Source organism: Coenobita brevimanus, chromosome 57 (genome assembly GCF_032717465.1).
Source record: "Coenobita brevimanus isolate Jiangsu-jjx chromosome 57, ASM3271746v2, whole genome shotgun sequence".
Lineage (NCBI taxonomy): Eukaryota > Metazoa > Arthropoda > Malacostraca > Decapoda > Coenobitidae > Coenobita > Coenobita brevimanus.
The window spans coordinates 55957204-55976003 of NC_137010.1; the positions used below are offsets into that span (position 1 = coordinate 55957204).

Genomic DNA, 18800 nt, shown 5'->3' on the forward strand with positions numbered 1-18800 from the left:
ATACGATTATCTTACTTAAATCTTACGTCCACCTGGAGATTACCTTTAGATTGAGGGGTACTTATCCAACTGCAGAGATTAGATGTTTTCATGAACCTCAAGGGCTATCCACGAATCTTAGCACAGTCAAAGAAACGTTTATCATCCCAATTCCATCTAAGAGAGTACACAACTGGCGAAGTACAATGAAAACTCTATCGGTGCTCTACTGTTTTTATCGGCACTGTTGTTTTTACTCTATCGGTGCTCTACTGTTTGTACTCTATCGGCACTCTATTGTTTTAACTCTATCGGCACTACTGTTTTTACTCTATCGGCGCTCTACTGTTTTTTTAATTGGCTCTGGTTTCGCCATTTTGCAGCTTATTTTACGTACCACTGTGGCAGAAAAGGGCATTGCTACGACTGTCCATCCTACCCATGGCCGGATTTAGGAATGGGCAAGCGAACAGTTGCCCAAGGGCCTCCACAACCAAGGGCCTCCACAACCAGGGGCCTAACCAGGGCCCTCCACAACCAGGGGCCTTACCAGGGACCTCCACAACCAAGGGCCTCCACAACCAGGGGCCTCCACAACCAAGGACCTAACCAGGGACCTCCACAACCAGGGACCTAACCAGGGACCTCCATAACCAGGGACCTAACCAGGGACCTCCATAACCAGGGACCCAACCAGGGACCTAACCAGGGACCTCCATAACCAGGGACCCAACCAGGGACCTAACCAGGGACCTCCACAACCAGGGACCTCCACGTATTTCATGAACCAAATAAATGTTTCTTTGTGTCAATGACTTTTTTGGAACTTTTGTCCGTTGCCAATTTTTGCAAGTAGTTTAGAATGATTCCGATAGAAAATCAGCAATTCCTAAAGCATTTCAAATCAGTGAGGCAGATGCAGGAGTTGGTCTGCCACGGAACACGAATTGTCAAACATATGCTTGTACAAATAAACAAAAAGTTGAAATTAATATGTTTATTATTCTTCAGATGAATTGTACAGTCATCAACGGCCAGCCACTGACCCAAAAGATAGATAGAATATATATATATATATATATATATATATATATATATATATATATATATATATATATATATATATATATGTGTGTGTGTGTGTGTGTGTGTGTGTGTGTGTGTGTTTCCAAATGTCGAGATAATGCTACGGAAGTACTTGGCGTTCATGGTCACAAACTGTTGAGAACGTTCATTCGGTAAAGTGATGCTCGTCAAGAATAGACTCCGTACTAAATGAGTCATGACAGGCTCAGTCACCTGGCCTTGATGAGTATTGACTATGACATTCTCAGAGACTGACTTCGACAGGTTGATCCAAGATTTTGCAAGGGCCAAGTCTCGTAAATTTCCTGGTCTGTAAATATAGGTACTGTCTAGATTCTTGTGATTGATCATGACTGACCTGCTTGCTTACTCAGAGTCTTTATACCTGAAACGTACGAACTTTGTAGAGTGTTATAGACTGATCAAGATATTTAACGATGTACATTTTTATTCAGATTCTTTATACACTCGAGGAAAGTTCCGCCTTATACACCTCCCTGCCAGTTCGGACCTTCACGCGTGAGACAACCACTAGTGAAGCAGTAGCCAGACACTCAAATGTTTGGTGCTACTGTGTGGGAGGGGAGAGGTTAAGAGAGGAGGAAGGCTGGGGAGGTAATAGTTCTTACCCCTTCCTCCTCCATTCCCATCCTTCTCACACACAGATGAATGGTGGCTACTGCTCCGCTGTCACTTCTCTCACTATTTCGAAGTGATCAGCGAGTGTATAACGTGGTACTTTCCTCGAGTGTATTGTCGTGCTCAAGAGTCATGAATATTCACCTATCCTCCTGGACCCCGTGTCTCAGGCTGGCTCCTTTCTGCGCGGCAAGTCACAGTGAAGTAAGAGGGGCTGAGAGGGAGGGGTCAGAGAGAGAAGGGAAGGTGGGTGGGGGGACGAGTGATAGTGCTGGGGTAGGGTGAGGGAGGGGAGGGAGGGAAGGTATGACAAATCTTAACTGGCGGCTAGGGTGGGGCACGACCCTCTGTACAGTGGTGCTATGTTCCCCAAACCCGCGATGTGAAACGGCTGTTATATATGTAAAAGGCATCACAAATACGATAAACACATATGAATACAATGTTAACGTGTGTATTATAATATATGAAAGAACAGTAAACTTATAATGCATAAAATATTTACACGGCAATACAGAAACATGGCATAAATATTTTACAGTTGCTAAAAAAAAAAGTAGTCACCTTTATTGGCTGTTACCGTATTTCTGGGGTGGATAATAATGTCACAATTATTCATTTTTTTTCATTCATTGCCAGACGCCATGTATCCCAGACAGGGTGGCCAAGGGCTTAGAGTTAATTGTTTTACAGGGAGGGGCACTAATCCTCCACCAACCCCACTAGACGTAGGGATGCCAACAGCATCTGGTGTTCCCAGGCGGTCACCCATCCAAGTACTAACCAGACCCAACGTTGCTTAATTTCGCTGATCGAACGGGAAGCGGTGTACTCAACGTGGTATGGCCGTTGGCAATTATGATTATAACATAATGTGTAGGAATATAAGTAAAAATTTGCCAATTTCTTAGTAAAAAAAAAAATAATACATTTAATCCTAGTGAGTGGTAACACTCAGACCCAGTCTTAAGGGAGGTGTTGAGGGAAAGATGGAGGAAGGGAGGGAAAGAAGGAAGGAAGGAGTGATTGAATAAAAAGAAATCATAGCGCCGCACCAGCGAGGTCATCTGGTGACAAATGTAAAACAATAATAAATATTTTTAAATATAATTAGATATAATATAAAATAAAGAAATGAAATCATAAGTTTATAAGTCACTAATAAAAGAAACAAAATTCCCCAGGGTGACGCAAATCTCCTCAAGGAGAGAGAGAGAGGGCATCGAGCGTATGGAAAACGTGGCACCACTGTACAGAGCTTCGTGCCCCACCCTAGCCGCCAGTTAAGATTTGTTATACCAGAGGGAGAATGATATGCTAAGTGGTGGTCACATAATTAGTCTATTTTCTTTAATTCAGGTCATGATATAAAGGATAGATGATGATATTCGATATATAATGCTGCATTACACCTTGTATAGCGACGTCAGATAACAAGCAATAGAGTGGTGATATCATGGGCTGGCTCGTGGGAGAAAAATACTGACGTGACTGACCAAGCATTAATGCGGCGCCTGGCATTTGTGTTTATCCGTTTATTTTGACTTCGGACGTAGAATAGAATGTGCCTGGCGTTGACTTCCTCAATGTTTGTGTAAGAGACGTCCTCTTCCCTTACATGTACCCTTAATTTGTGGGCCTACTTATCATATGCAGCCTTTGACATGGCTGTGTCCACAGTAAATGTGATCATCCTCTCGGTATACACTCCCTCTATAGAATCACCATGATGTCAACTATTTTATGGCATCTCTATATGAAAAGACGATTTAAAATAATTGTGCATAAAACGTAAAACATGTCATAGGCGTCCACACTGAAAGTGTGGAATGTGTTCGAGCGAGCATGCAAGCAAGTCAGGCAGTGATGAATATTGTTTCATGTGGCTCATCATCTTCCTCTGATTTCCTGACCTGAAAACACTAAAAACAACTTATTAGACTGCACCAAAAAATTCCCTCACACTTCCTAAAACCAATAAGCCTCTTGAATTAATTTTAGGTCTAGGGCTTGGGACCTAGCAGGTTAATAATGAATGCTTTTTGCTCACTCACAAAAATTGCTTTCACCAAATCTCTCGGTGCGGTCCGATTCGAATCAGAAATAAGAAATTCTGATTTTCTTTCGTCGATCAGGGTATTGTATTAGTTTGACTCAGATTGAGTCAAAATTTTCAAAAAAAACAAAAACTAAAAAACAGAAGGTATTATTTGTTTTGAAAAGGCAAAACCTTGTTGCTCTCAGCAGTCGTAGGAAAATACTGCTGCGCTACTCACGCAGCCTTAGACCGTTATTTCTTGCGCAACCAGCTGTTACGCTAAGCTGCCTTATAAAAATTCGTTCCCTCGATGTACAGAAAAACTATTGGGAATAACAGGTTGTCTATGAAATGAAAATAGTTGGGGATTTTTAAGCGATTTCAAAATTGGTGTCTATCTTTTTTGTAACTTCAAAACTGGCTGACATATCCAAAAAAAGTTCGCTACTCTACTACAGTTTTCCTCCCGACCCCTGCCCCCATTTCTTGCTGATGCGATACATCTTTTGCTCAGGTACATATGTTGGGGGTCCAAACTGTGACTAAATTTGGTGCTTGAGAGAGCGAAGCGAGCGAGAACGATAAGTTTATGGGTAGGTATAATAACGATATCTCATAATCTGTTGCTTGGACTCCATGCCAGTATGGGTTTGAATAGCCGCCCAACATCCTCTGATCACCTTCATTAATAATTTCCTCTGACAAAAAGCAGCTGATTAGAAATCTCTGGACAAGGCAATAGTGTTGTGCTGGAAACTTCTGGCTCCGCATTAATGCTTCGTCAGTCACGTCAGTATATTTCTCCCACGAGCCAGCCCTTGATATCACCACTCTATTGCTTGTTATCTGACGTCGCTATACAAGGTGTAATGCAGCATTATATATCGAATATCATCATCTATCCTTTATATCATGACCTGAATGAAAGAAAATAGACAAATTATGTGACCACCACTTGGCATATCATTCTCCCTCTTCTACCTTCCCTCCCTCACTGTACCCCAGCACCATCACTCGTCCCCCCACCCACCTTCCTTTCTCTCTCTGACCCATAGAGGTAGGAGTAGGTAGAGGCGGCATAAGGGATTAACCACGGGTAGGTCAGAGTGAGGCCGACAGATCTGACTCGACCAACATGGCGGCGACCCCTTTGACAGCTGTCTGACTTGGTTCCGCTGACCAGGCGCGAGTGTTTTCTTAGTTGCAAACAGAAAAAATGAGGAAGAAAGTAGGTTATGAATGGAAGGAGAAAAGAAAGTAGTTAATGAATGAAAAAAAAGGAAGCATTTAAGAACATATGGTAAAATGAAGGATGGAAGACAGATAGATGATTTAAAATAATATACATCAGCACATTATGAAAAAAGTTTATATCTATTATTCTATATAATATTCAGCTTGACTTTACTAACTCCAGTCATATACATAATGTACACTTACAAATTATAATTCACTCTAAAGATACTCACCAGTGAAATGTAATGGATGGGTCAGATTTCTTATCTCCTCTTTCATTACACCCAAATGCGGCACAGGTGGTGGGCATTTTTGGAGACTTAGGTTATTTGATGGTGAGATACAACTTAGGACAGAACGTCTCACACCCACAGCTGAACTACAACTAAAACCAGAGGTAGAATGAAGTCTACTTTGTTTCTGGCATTCTCCCTGAAGAATACCAGGTGGACACACAGCTGGAGGTATTAAAGGCTTAATAATCTCATGGCCACACCCACGGAGGTAGGATTAGGACTCTTACCTCTATGGGCACAGCCATAGAGGTAGGAGTGCACAGCAATCTTCTTCGTCAAGTAGGTGTTGCCGTGACCTCTTGACTTGACCAATATGGCCGTTTGACAGTTCTCTGGCTTCACCGGAGCCTTCTCACGCCGACTCTACCCTAATCCTACCTCTATGCTCTGACCCTTCCCTCTCAGCCCCTCTTACTCAACTGTGACTTGCCGAGCATAAAGGAGCCAGCCTGAGACACGGAGACGCCTATGACATGTTTTACGTTTTATGCACAATTATTTAAATTGCCTTTTCATATAGAGATACCATAAAATAGTTGACATTATGGTGACTGTATAGAGGGAGTGTATACCGAGAGGATGATCATATTTACTGTGGACACAGCCATGTCAAAGGCTGCATATGATATTTAGGCCCACAAATTAAGTACAGTCGGCCACAGGAAAAAGTATACGCCTCTGGTCCCTTCTTGGAGGATTTTAATAAGTAACACTGCCCTGAACAGCATCAACAACTGGACGGAAAACGATCATCCTGAACTGTTTCCCTTCATATCTGATATAAAAACATCGGCCGAGAAAATGCTATACTTTTGTGTTTATATTTCTCCCTTTGTATACTTTTTCCTGTGGCCGACTGTACATGTGAGAGTGGAGGATGTCTCTTACACAGACATTAAGGAAGTCAGCGCCAGGCACATTCCATTCTACGTCCGAAGTCAAAATAAACGGATAAACACAAATGCCAGGCGCCGCATTATGCTTGGTCAGTCACGTCAGTATTTTTCTCCCACAAGCCAGCCCTTGATATCACCACTCTATTGCTTGTTATCTGACTCCGCTATACAAGGTGTAATGCAGCATTATATATCGAATATCATCATCTATCCTTTATATCATGACCTGAATGAAAATGAATGAAAGAAAATAGACAAATTATGTGACCACCACTTCGCATTTCATTCTCCCTCTTCTACCTTCCCTCCCTCACTTTACCCCAGCACCATCACTCGTCCCCCCACCCACCTTCCCTTCTCTCTCTGACCCCTCCCTCTCAGCCCCTCTTACTCCACTGTGACTTGCCGAGCATAAAGGAGCCAGCCTGAGACACAGGGTGACAGTGGGTATGTGATTATTTATGACCACGACTGTACATGAAAAATATACTTTATGGATGACTGTAACTATGTATTGTCAGCTTTTTAGTATTCTAAGGCAGGGTGGACCTTCATTACTGAAGGCTGCCCAGAGGCCTCCACATATCTAGATCCGGCTCTGATCCTTCCCATAGCATTTATTCGTGACCAGCACCATATCAGGTGCTAATCTATTGCTACAGTACAGATTTCAGGATGGAGAGATGGCAATTTTAGACCAAGTTAGCGTAAAAGCAGTATAGTTTCAGATGGTTAAATTTTCCCGCTTTGTCAAACTTTGGGAAGATACTCGTGCTCTGTACAAACGTCCAGAGGTAGCAGGGAAAAACAAACGAATAATACATCAGAGTACAGAGGTTAAGATGTGACCTACCTTCAGCCTGAGGAAACCCACAGGAGGCTTGGCGTACGGAATGCCTCTGAAGGAGAAGTAGTGCCTGTCTGGTCCAGCCTCACGTACGTCGCCGCGAAGTGTGCCCAGCCGAGTGACCACCTCAACCCTAGATGCGTCGTCCATCGCATCCGCCAGGCGTAAAGTCATCAGCACAGACAGTACCAATGCCTGACGCACCAAGGACGATGAAGCCCAAGACACTGCCATCCTGGGGGGGAAAATACGGTAATAAGAGCCAGTCATGTACGGTCGTATGCATAAGTTCCATCCTCCTTCCTCTCCATCAGCAGCTTATAATGTTAACATAAAATTAAGAGCGTCTGTGCAGAAGGATTAGTTGTAAGGAAAAGGTCAGGTAAGTTGAAACTCTCTCTAAGGAGGTCAGGGATATGGATAGGGTGTTGTACAAGCTACACTATCATTAAGGAGAGAAGCGATATAGGCTTGTTCACCAGGTGGATCAGTGAATGGAGGGGACAGCCAGGGGTGGTGGTGAACATTGAAAGCACCTGCAATGGAGATTTCTGAGAAGGAGAAATTGATAGGATGTGTCCCATCTTAGAAGTAAGGTAGTCAAAGAATTTTAGTCAATAGAATCAGTGGATACGTAAACAGCACAGATACATTTAGTCAGAGAATGACAGGAGAGCCAAAACCAGAAAGCAGAGAATTCAAAAGATTCAAGTTCAGGAACACGAGAGCAAGATACATTGTTCCGCATATATACATAACAGCCACCTTTGGTTTTGAAATGAGTACAGAGAAAGTAGAAGGATACAGAGATGGGTATGCTCTCAAGTGCCCCAAACAGCTGAGTCTCAGTTAGGAAGAGAATGTGAGGTTTAGAGGAGGAAAAGTGGTGCTCAACAGAGGGAAAGTTAGAGGAAAGGCTGCGAATGTTGCAGAAATGAACAACAAGTGAGTCAGACAGTGGTACAGGCATCGCTCTTGGCCGTCACTGGGATAGGGGCGGATGGTGCCGGATTTTATGGTTCCCCCCCCCCCCGGGACTCCGAGGCTGGGTGTTGAGATGCCTTTGTTTATTTTTTAAGACTAGGAAATGTGGAGTGTACTGTGCATGCATACTCAATTTTTTTTTATCGAGGCGAAGATGCACTTGACAGATTGGTGATTATTAGCTGAAGACTGACAAAGACCTGAGAGGGAATTTTGGGTTAGTAAATATTTTTTGGACATGTTGCATTCAGCCAATCATCATCAGCCTAAGTGCATCTTCGCCTCAATAGAAAAAAAAAAAAACGGAGTATAGTTTTGGTGTTGGCATTTAGAGGAACTTGCATTGGAGAGCAAACTGGGCTTCTCTCTGTGTTACTCCTTTTATACTGCTCCAAACACGATAAGAGATTCCGTATTATGTAGTATTCCGTATTATGTGGTATTATATCCTCTATGACTCGATCCACCGCTGTTACTTCGTCCTTTTGCCGTATCGCAGTACTTGATAGGAAAAATCTCTCCTGCTGACTGCTTCCTACCCACGCGAGTAGTGCGCTGTTGCTACATGAGCCAGAGAGGAATGGCAGACGGTAACAGAACTCCTCCACGCGACTGTACATAGGAAATACACACACACACACACACACACACACATACATACATTGCATATTCTGTATCGATTAGACATTTTTTTTTGGGGGGGTAGGGAGTAGGGTATTCATGCACTGTTCTTACACACACACACACACACACACACACACACACACACACACACACAGATTTTGAATATAACTACTTGGCATTACCCTCTATTAAGATGGAGAGAGAGAGAGAGAGAGAGAGATCTAGGCAATCATTTCAACAGATTCTCAAGAGTCAGCATCAGCTCCTTGAGTGTCTATCTAATCTACAGAGAAAATAGTGCTGACTTGGCTGACCTTGCTGCTTGAGTAGTAGTAGTAGTGGTTGCAGTAGTAGTAGTAGTAGTGGTGGTTGTAGTAGTAGTAGTAGTAGTAGTAGTGGTGGTTGTAGTTGTAGTAGTGGTTGTTGTAGTTGTAGTAGTGGTTGTTGTTGTAGTTGTAGTAGTGGTTGTAGTAGTAGTAGTAGTGGTTGTTGTTGTTGTTGTTGTTGTTGTAGCTGTAGTGGTAGTTGTAATGGTAGTAGATGTAGTACTAGAGTAGTAATTGTAGTAGTAATAGCAATAGCAGTAGTAGTAATAGTAGTAGCTGTAGTGGTAGTAGAGTAGTACTTGCAGTGGTAGTAATAGTTGTAATAGTAGCTGTACTGGCAGTAACAATGGTACTAGTAATAGTAGTAGTAGAGCAGTTGTAGTAATAGAGTAGTTTTAGTAGTAATAGTAGTTGTTATTGCAGTAGTTGTAATAGTAGTACTGTAGTAATAGAAACTGTAGTAGTAGTAGTTGTAATAGTAGTAGCAGTAGTAGTTGTAGTGGTAGTTGTAGTAGTAAAGTAGTAGTTGTAGTAGTAATGGCAGTAGTTGTAATAGTAGTTGTTGTTGTAGTAGTAATTGTGGTAGTAGCAATTGTAGCAGTAGTAGTGTTCTGGGTGGTGGAGTGAGAGGACGTGTGCCAGGCGCTCCGTGTTATCGTCTCGAAATCATAGTAAAAATGATTGTGGGCTCTTAGACATTGATACCCACTCCAGCATTAAGTGGACACCGACGCATATGTGAAAGAAAATCTTAAATATCAGCTATATATAGCTTGGAAAATGTGAAAAAGTTTTAAAACTACGGTGTGAGGGGGAGGAAAGGTGTGTGTGTGTGTGTGTGTGTGTGTGTGTGTGTGTGTGTGTGTGTGTGTGTGTGTGTGTGTGTGTGTGTGTGTGTGTGTGTGTGTGTGTGTGTGCAGGGACCGTTAGCGAGCGAGGTGCTGACCTGAGAGGGTTATCTGGACTGGTGTCAACACCATACATTATATCATCAGCCACCCGGGACCCCGCCACCACATGTGCGCTGCCCCACACACCCACAATATAAGTATCGCCACCCTCACTTACAAAATAAATACCTCTCTGAAGCCTATTTTTCAATTATTAACTTTGTCCACAAATAACAATGAGACGTGGGATGCCTGTCACACACCTCTTGCTCACTCCATTATCCTTGGAGCACTAACTCCATTTCCCTAACACACCAGCTGTTACCACACACTGAATATCACCCACTGATCACTAGCATACACACCACCTAATAATACTTTATAAACACTGTATCAAACACTAAATATAACAACAACTGCCACTAACTATACAACAATCTCCTACATACACACCACCAGCATAGCCAGGTGGTATAGAAGTGTGGCATACAAAAACATTTAGGTAGGAAATCTTACACACACCTTAGATGACACTGTAATGTAAACACATCATACATACAGACACACACACAATGACTGTTCTTAAATAACTATAAAACATATTATACATAGAATCTCATCGTATAACTATATAACCAATCACAGTCGATACGTCAATAATATAATAATAAATAGTACAGTAATAATTATAACTTTTATTTTAATATATAAAATTGATAAATATAACTTCAATTAAATAACAAATTTAAACACAGTACCCTAGTTTTAAGTACACTATTATTATTATTAAATACAATAGTAATAAGGGTATTTTTATTATAATATCTATAGAATAGAACTAATGTAAACATAGTACCCTAGTTGTAAAGACTCTATTATTATTAAATACAATAGTAATAAGGGTAATTTTAATATAATATCTATATAATAGGACTAATGTAAACTCCATAAAATTACACACTAGAACTACTTACTCAACCCTCTCAAAATTCTCTCTTGTATTCAAAAGCAATACTTAACAAACCTTGTTAATGCCAATGTGCCTTAGTAAACCAAGGTGCCTCTATCTTACCACACCACAACCACACATCACATGTCACAACACCAATACACACACACACACGCACACTGTCCCAACACCACACACCACACCACACTCACCCCTATACCATAGCGTCCGAAGACCCAAATCACTAAACTACACACACACACACACACACACACACACACACACACACACACACCACCCTCACCCCTACACCTTAACGCCTGAAGACCCATTACCAATAAACAAGGCTCCACATTATTGCACCACACCCATCGGCCACCAACTTAACCCTTAAACAAAGAAGCGTTATTTTACTTCATATCAAACTTTAAATACATATCATTATCAGTTCATTCGATTATTAGTATAAGACAGAACAATTAGATATTAACTGATATGCAAAACTAGAGAAAAACGAGCAAACTGCTTCATAACTTAATCATATTATCTACAAAAATAGAAGTAAAACAAGCACATTCTTCATTTGTATCAAATCTAAATTTAAGATTTGTATAATAAAACAGTAGTTCTAGTCACATTATATTTAATTTTCATTTAAAAGTACTACAAAAAGTAGCCAAAGTTATTATCATTAATACTGTACCACAGTATAAAGACTTTAACACCATGGCCACGCCACAGTATTGTTGTCAGTGCTCCAGTAGGCAGCATAAGTGTATCAGGTGCTCATGTGCAACACACAGGTCACCGTGTACATACTGTAGGATGGGACCTTTCTGTATGTGTTAGGGAATCACAGCCCACCAGAAGCGGCACTTGACCGCTTCCAACATGGCAGGCGACAGATTGGTGACATGGAAATTGATGGGGCGGTCACTGACAATACGCACGATCATATGGACATGCGTGGTGGTGAAAGACCCCGTGGTGAAGCGAGGGATAGGGATGGACGCCAAGACGTGAGAGATATGGAAGCGCTGGGTGGGTTAAATCACCATGGGGAAGTGAATAGTAGTGAAGTTGGGGGTTAGGAACATCAGGAGGTTTATAATAGAAATGAAACTCAGGATGAAGACCACCATAGAGGAGTGCATGAATGAGGGAATCATCCAGGTATTATACGTCCTCAGAACGGTAGTGACACAAACAACTAGGAAGCAGAACAGCCTCAAAGGTCTGTGCGAGAAGGTCGTCCCACATACTGGATGGGCAAATCCCGAGAAAATGCAGTAACCTGGGTGAACACCACATATAATGAAATAGTTGGATGGTCGTCAAGTAACCTTTTTGAACCTCCAAATGCAATGCTACAACTGACATGATCAAGGAAATCACTCGCCTGATAGCCAATTACAACAATAACTCACCCATTGCCTCATTCTCTCTTAAGGTCCTTGCACTAATACCACATCTCTTCCTCAACAAGACCCGCCCAAGAGCTAGCATTGCAGAAAATATTAAGGCCATCCAAAGGCGGGTTGAAACATGGAAAAGAGGTGAAATCGACAACCTACTTGAGGAAGCAAGGGCCTTGCAGATGAGAATAAACAACCGAGGCAGAAGAAATCAGAATACCAACGATGTGGCAAGGATTTTTGGCAGCAAGATGAGACAGGGGAAGGTCTCGATGGCAACAAGATCCCTGTCAGCTGAATCACCAAACGGAGTACTTGACCTGACAGATGAAACAATGCAACAACTAAAAGAAAAACATCCGACTGCACGACAAGCAAGTGCCCAGTCAAAGCTTGACGGCAACTACACTCCTCCCAATCCCATCATATATGACAGGATAACTGGAGATATGGTGTGGCGGAAGGCAATGTACACACAGGGAGGGGCAGGATCATCAGGCCTGGATGCAAAATCCTGGCGAGTAATCCTCAGTAACATCAAGTTTGGGGAGGCAGCAACAAACCTGTGTAACCACTGCCTCACTGGCGAGGAAGCTGGCTTCAAGTCAGTGCAGTAACATCGAAGCACTGACGGCTTGCAGACTAATCCCCCTTGATAAGAATCCTGGATGCAGGCCCATCGGGGTGGGTGAAGTCTTAAGACGGATTATAGGAAAATGCATCATGGAGGTGGTGAAAGATGATGTGAAGCAGGCAGTTGGCAACCCCCAAGTGTGTGCAGGCCAGCAGGCAGGAGGTGAGGCAGCTGTTCACTCCATGAGGAAAATATTTGGGGAAGATGACTGTCAGGCAATATTATTAGTTGATGCCTCAAATGCATTTAATTGCATCAACCGGGAGGCAATGCTGCACAATATCAAGGTTAAATGCCCAGCATTTGCCCAATATGTGGAAAACACCTACAAAGAACCAGCAGACCTCTACATTGTGGGTAAGACAGCTGCTCACGATGTCGGTGTAATCCAGTCCACAGAAGGAACTACCCAGGGGGACCCCGTTGCCATGGCTATGTACGCCCTGGCGATGACAGTGCTGCAACAACAGATCAAATACGAGGCCACCAATGTAAATCAGGTAGCCTATGCAGATGATCTCACGGATGCTGGTAAGGTTGAGGATGTGAGGAAATGGTGGGACCTTGTAACATCTCATGGCCCTGAAATAGGTTACTACCCTAAAGCAAGTAAGTCCATCTTGATCGTGAAACCAGCTTACTATCAAGATGCACAAGAAGCATTTAGAGGCACAAACGTGATAGTGACCAAGGAAGGTCAGAGGCATCTAGGGACTGTGATTGGAACTAAGGAATTCAAAGACAAATATGTGAGTGATAAGGTAAAGACATGGGTAGAAGAAATTCATACACTATCCAGCCACGTAAAAACAGAACCCCATGCAGCATACAGTGCATTTACCTATGGTGTAAAGCACAAGTGGACCTTCGTGATGAGGACCATACCAGACATCGAGTTGCTGCTACAACCACTGGAGGATACAGTCAGGGATTCATTCCTCCCATCTCTAACCAATGGCCACATCCCCACACCAGAGGAGAGGGACCTTCTAGCACTACCACCCAGGATGGAAGGCCTTGGCATTATAAATCCAGTAGCCGTGGCAAGCTATGAACACAGAAATTCACTCAGGCTCACCGAATCCTTGTCACAGAAGATCTGCGCCCAGGTTGAGACGAGTGAAATCGACCACCAAAGGCAGAAAGACATAAAGACACAGATAAGCAAGGAGCGTGAAGCAAGACAAAAAGACCAGCTGCAGCACATAATCGAACATCTAACACCGGACCAGTGCAGAAGAGTTGAAATTGCACAGGAGGTTGGGGCATCGAACTGGCTGACAACCCTGCCTCTCAAGGCAAAAGGCTTCCACTTCAACAAACAAGAATTTATTGACGCCATAGCCTTGAGATACGGGTGGCCATTAGAGAACCTACCTCAACACTGTGCCTGTGGCACTGCCTTTGATGCAAATCACGCAATGGTATGCAAGAAGGGAGGCTTTGTTTGCATCCGACACGATGAAGTACGCAACCTCACTGCCAAAATGCTGCAGGAAATATGTCATGATGTCACGACTGAGCCAGCTCTGCTACCCCTGGACGGCGAGCACTTCACCCATAGAACAGCAAACACATCAAATGATGCAAGAGTGGATGTTAGTGCTCGAGGTTTCTGGACACGTGGGCAAAGGGCGTTCTTTGACATCAGGATATTTGATCCCATGGCAGCATGTCATCGTGAACTCTCTCGAAGCTGCACACAAGAGGAATGAACAAGAAAAAAATATAAATTATCAAGAAAGGATCCAACATGTGGACCATGGTCGATTCACTCCCCTTGTGTTCACGACATCAGGTGGGATGGGTCCAGAGGCAGTGAGATTCTACTTGAGACTGGCAGAGGTTCTTTCTGAGAAGAAACGTCAACCGCAGAGTTCTGTTATGGCCTGGATGAGATGTCGACTGTCATTCTCCCTCGTGAGGTCTGCTCTGCTATGTCTCAGGGGCGCAAGATCATCAGCCCTCAGGCCTGTCTCCCTGGCAGGTATGGATTACGAAGCTACAGTGGTCGAGAGTCGCACAGACCAGCAACTCCAATAGTTTAATGTCTTTATTTACACTGTAATATCAATAAATATAAAATAAAATACATAATAATAATAGTAGATGGTTGGTAACCACAGCCGTTGGCGTGCTTGGGGCCAACGGATTGTAATATGAGGGTTAGTGTTAACCTTCACATTACAACTCCAAAAGTGAACTGTATTAGCAAGGTTGGTGCAGATCTTCACAATATAATTCCCCCGATGGATGGAGGTGATTTTTGCTTAAAAAAAAAAAAAAAAATAGCAGTACTAGTATTAATAGTAATACTACAGTAGTTGTTGTAGTAGTAGCAGTAGTAATAGTAGAGTAGTGGTAGTTGTAGTGGTAGTAGCAATAGTAATAATAGTAGTAGTAGTAGTAGTTGTAGTCGGCGTAGTAGTAAGAGTAGTAGTAGAGTAGTAGCTCTTGTAGTAGTAGTGGTTGCTGTAGTATTAGTATTTGTATAGTAGTAGTAGTAGCAATAGTTGTAGTAGGAGCAGTAATAATAGTAGTTGTTATTGTTATTAGTATTGTTGTTGTTGCCCGGGTTCACCTTGACGTAAACCCAGTGAAAAACAGGTAAATGACCACTTCAGCCAGACACTCCCAGGCACCTTTTGTTACTACGTTGCAGGATTGTCTGTGTTGCAGCTGTGTGACTGCCGTAGTGTGTGGAGCTGGAGTAACGTGAGAGAAGGAAGGATGATTACCTCGCCCGGGTGGAGTCCTGCGCGGTATTGTTTTTGGTCGTTTGTTTGTTTGTTAGCAGCATTAAGGAAAAACGGCTGAATGAAATTACATGAAACTTTCAGGATATGTGGGAACTGGTCCCAAAAGGAAGTGATTAAAATTTGGAGGTAATCGGGTGACCCTGAAAGGTCAAAATCAAGGTCACGGATTTTCAGAGGGCTATAACTTGACACCAGTTGAAGATAGAGATATTTACTATTACGGTATCAGCATGTAGGAAGTCTCATATGGGTTTATAATTGGTACCATGACCTTTGACCTTAAGTGACTTCAAAAGGTCAAACTCAAGGTCACGGATATTTAGGGGCCTGTAACTAGAAACTGGATGAAGATATTTACGATTATCAACGTATAGGAAGTCTCATACGGGCTTTCATTTGGCACCGTGACCTTTGACCTTGTGTGACCTAGAAAGATGAAACTCAAGGTCACGGATTTTTAAGACGGGTGTAAGTTGAAAAAGGTTATATATATATATATATATATAAATGGTGTCGGGCGAGTTTTGTTATGTCTGGCACCACTTAGTTATTATTATTATTATTATTACTACTACTACTACTACTGCTGCTATTATTATTATTATTGTTCCTTATTATTACTGTTATTATATTATTTTGGTTGTATTTTCCGTTAGTGGCCCCCTTCACGTGGTGGCACTGATATGACAGGGCGGTGGAGCTTTCTGGTTATATAAATGCCCCTAAATCCCCTCCCAACTCCCTGAAAACCTAAATCCACTCCCTAAAATCCTAAATCCTCTCCCTACTCCCTAAAATCCTAAATCCACTCCCTAAAATCTCAAATCCACTCCCTAAAATCCCAAATCCTCTCCAACTCCCTAAAATCCTAAATCCATTCCCTAAAACCCTAAATCCACTCCCTACTCCCTAAAATCCCAAATCCACTCTTTACTCCCTAAAATCCTAAATCCACTCCCTACTACCTAAAATCCTAAATCCGCTCCCTACTCTCTAAAATCCTAAATCCATTCCCTACCCCCTAAAATCCTAAATCCACCCCTTAAAATCCTAAATCCTCTCCCTACTCCCTAAAATCCCAAATCCACTCCTTACTCCCAAAACTCCTAAATCCACTCCCTACTACCTAAAATCCTAAATCCACTCCCTAAAATCCTAAATCCATTCTCTACCCCCTAAAATCCTAAATCCACTCCTTAAATCCTAAATCCTCTCCCTACTCCCTAAAATCCTAAATCCACTCCTTACTCCCTAAAATCCTAAATCCACTCCCTACTCCCTAAAATCCTAAATCCACTCCCTACTCCCTAAAATCCTAAATCCACTCCCTACTCCCTAAAATCCTAAATCCACTCCTTAAAATCCTAAATCCTCTCCCTACTCCCTAAAATCCTAAATCCACTCCCTACTCCCTAAACTCCCAAACCCACTTCCTAAAATCCTAAATCCACTCCCTACTCCCTAAAATGTTTCGAGATGCCTGGACACATTACGTTTAAAAGACTGGAGGTCATAGGCAGTGGGAAATACAGACAGAGGAAGACAGTTGCAGAGTTGACCTGTTGCATGCATGAAGGACTGGGAGTATCGGTTAACTCATGCAGTAGAGAGCTGGACAGAAAAGGGATTAGAGTTTGCAGTTAGACGGGTGTTGCGTGCCCGCCGTAATGGAGGAAGGATGCAAGTAGCGAATTCAGGAGAGTGGTGACCATTGAAGTAGCGATAGACACGAGATAAAGGTGCAACAGTGCGGCGAAGAGAGAGACAGGCAAGCATTACAGAAGAACAGTGACCATTAAAGTAGCGATAGAAGAGTGATACAGATGCAACAGTGTGGCGAAGAGAGAGAGAGAGAGAGAGAGAGAGAGAGAGAGAGAGAGAGATCCAAGCACACAGTTAACCCTTGTAAGGTAACCTGGGGTCTATTGGACCCCATGCTATTTTTCTTAGTGTTTTTCATATTATTATAAGGTCTTGGGATCTGGTTTTCCCTCTACCTTCCTGACTTGTAGACTAGGTTAGGGAGGTGATGGGGTCAGTTCGGTTTCGTGCTAAAGGGCCTTTGGGGTCCAGTGGACCCCAGGTTACCTAACCTGTGATTTTAGTTTTCCCATATATATCTTCCATTCTGAAAAGTATTTATCATGACATGTGCCTCTCTTTCTTGTTAAAGACACATTGGCCACTGGTCTACAGCGGCACTGATACAACACTGGTGCAACATATCAGGTTTGGTATGGCAGCCACTAATTTCAGTTGGTATAAAATGTCAGTTTTTAATTTTCCTGACAATATTTCGTCACTTGTATTTTCGTACATTTTGCACCAAATTGAAGGAAAAGGGCTACAGAAACTGTGTACAAGTGATTGTTTGAATAAAGGTGTTGTATTTTTGCTGATTTTCTAAAGACTGGGGTGTGGCAGACCCCGGTTACCTTACATGTTATGGGAGTTGTAGGGGTACCTTGCAAGGGTTAAGATGAGCAGTGACCATTGAAGCAGCGATAGAGAGATAAGGACGCAGCACAGCGGCGAACAGAGAGAAGATAAGAGAGTCAGTAAGAAGAGTTAAACTGTGTGGTGATAGCAAGATTAAATTTAAAAAGGTGTCCGTTGTGACGTCATTTCTGTAACGTATTTTTATCATTTATTCTCCTTTCAATTTTTTTTTTTTTTTTTCAATTTTGGAAACTTCCCTCGTATTGAAGAAGTTGGTGAAGGCTGCATCTGAGTCCTCTAGGTCATACAACGTCTTCTAAATGTAATAAAATCGTGGAGAGAGAGATCATCGTACTGAAGGTTTTCCTCCTACCTTTTAGCGGATTTTTGATGAGATGGGACGAGGGAGTGACGGAACGAAGACGGCATACGACCTCCTCCTCCGGCTGCTTGAGGTGCACTGACGTATCTGTTCTTGATTTAAGGTTGTCGTATCAAGGTCGTACAGGAGACTTCGTTGCACCTCTTCCTAAGCGATTTACTCTGAACATTACACGTCAATACCATCCTGTGTGTTATTAATATCAACTGGATCGATATCAAAGCAATATAAATGCAAAAGAATGCCGAGATGTAAATCCGGTATGCAAAATAAATCGCCAGAGGATGGGTGCTACGTTTGCCATTTGGAGGCTTCTTTATACCTCTTCCTTTGCGATTTATTTTGCGTATTAGTCCCTAGACATTCGTGTTGTTTATGATA

The 18800-nt window shown here is 42.5% G+C and overlaps 1 protein-coding gene and 1 non-coding gene across 2 annotated transcripts in view; both read right to left on the bottom strand.

The window, feature by feature from the left end:
- Positions 1–18800, bottom strand: part of LOC145402028 (acetylcholinesterase-like) — a 95367-nt gene that overhangs the window by 61450 nt on the left and 15117 nt on the right. Inside the window, exon 7 of the mRNA XM_080274126.1 lies at positions 7024–7252. Within this exon, the coding sequence (XP_080130252.1) occupies positions 7024–7252 (229 nt within the window). The remainder of the gene's footprint in view (positions 1–7023; positions 7253–18800) is intronic.
- LOC145402493 (5S ribosomal RNA) lies at positions 2440–2558 on the bottom strand. The gene has a single exon (XR_013897788.1). It is a non-coding gene; the product is annotated as a 5S ribosomal RNA (ribosomal RNA).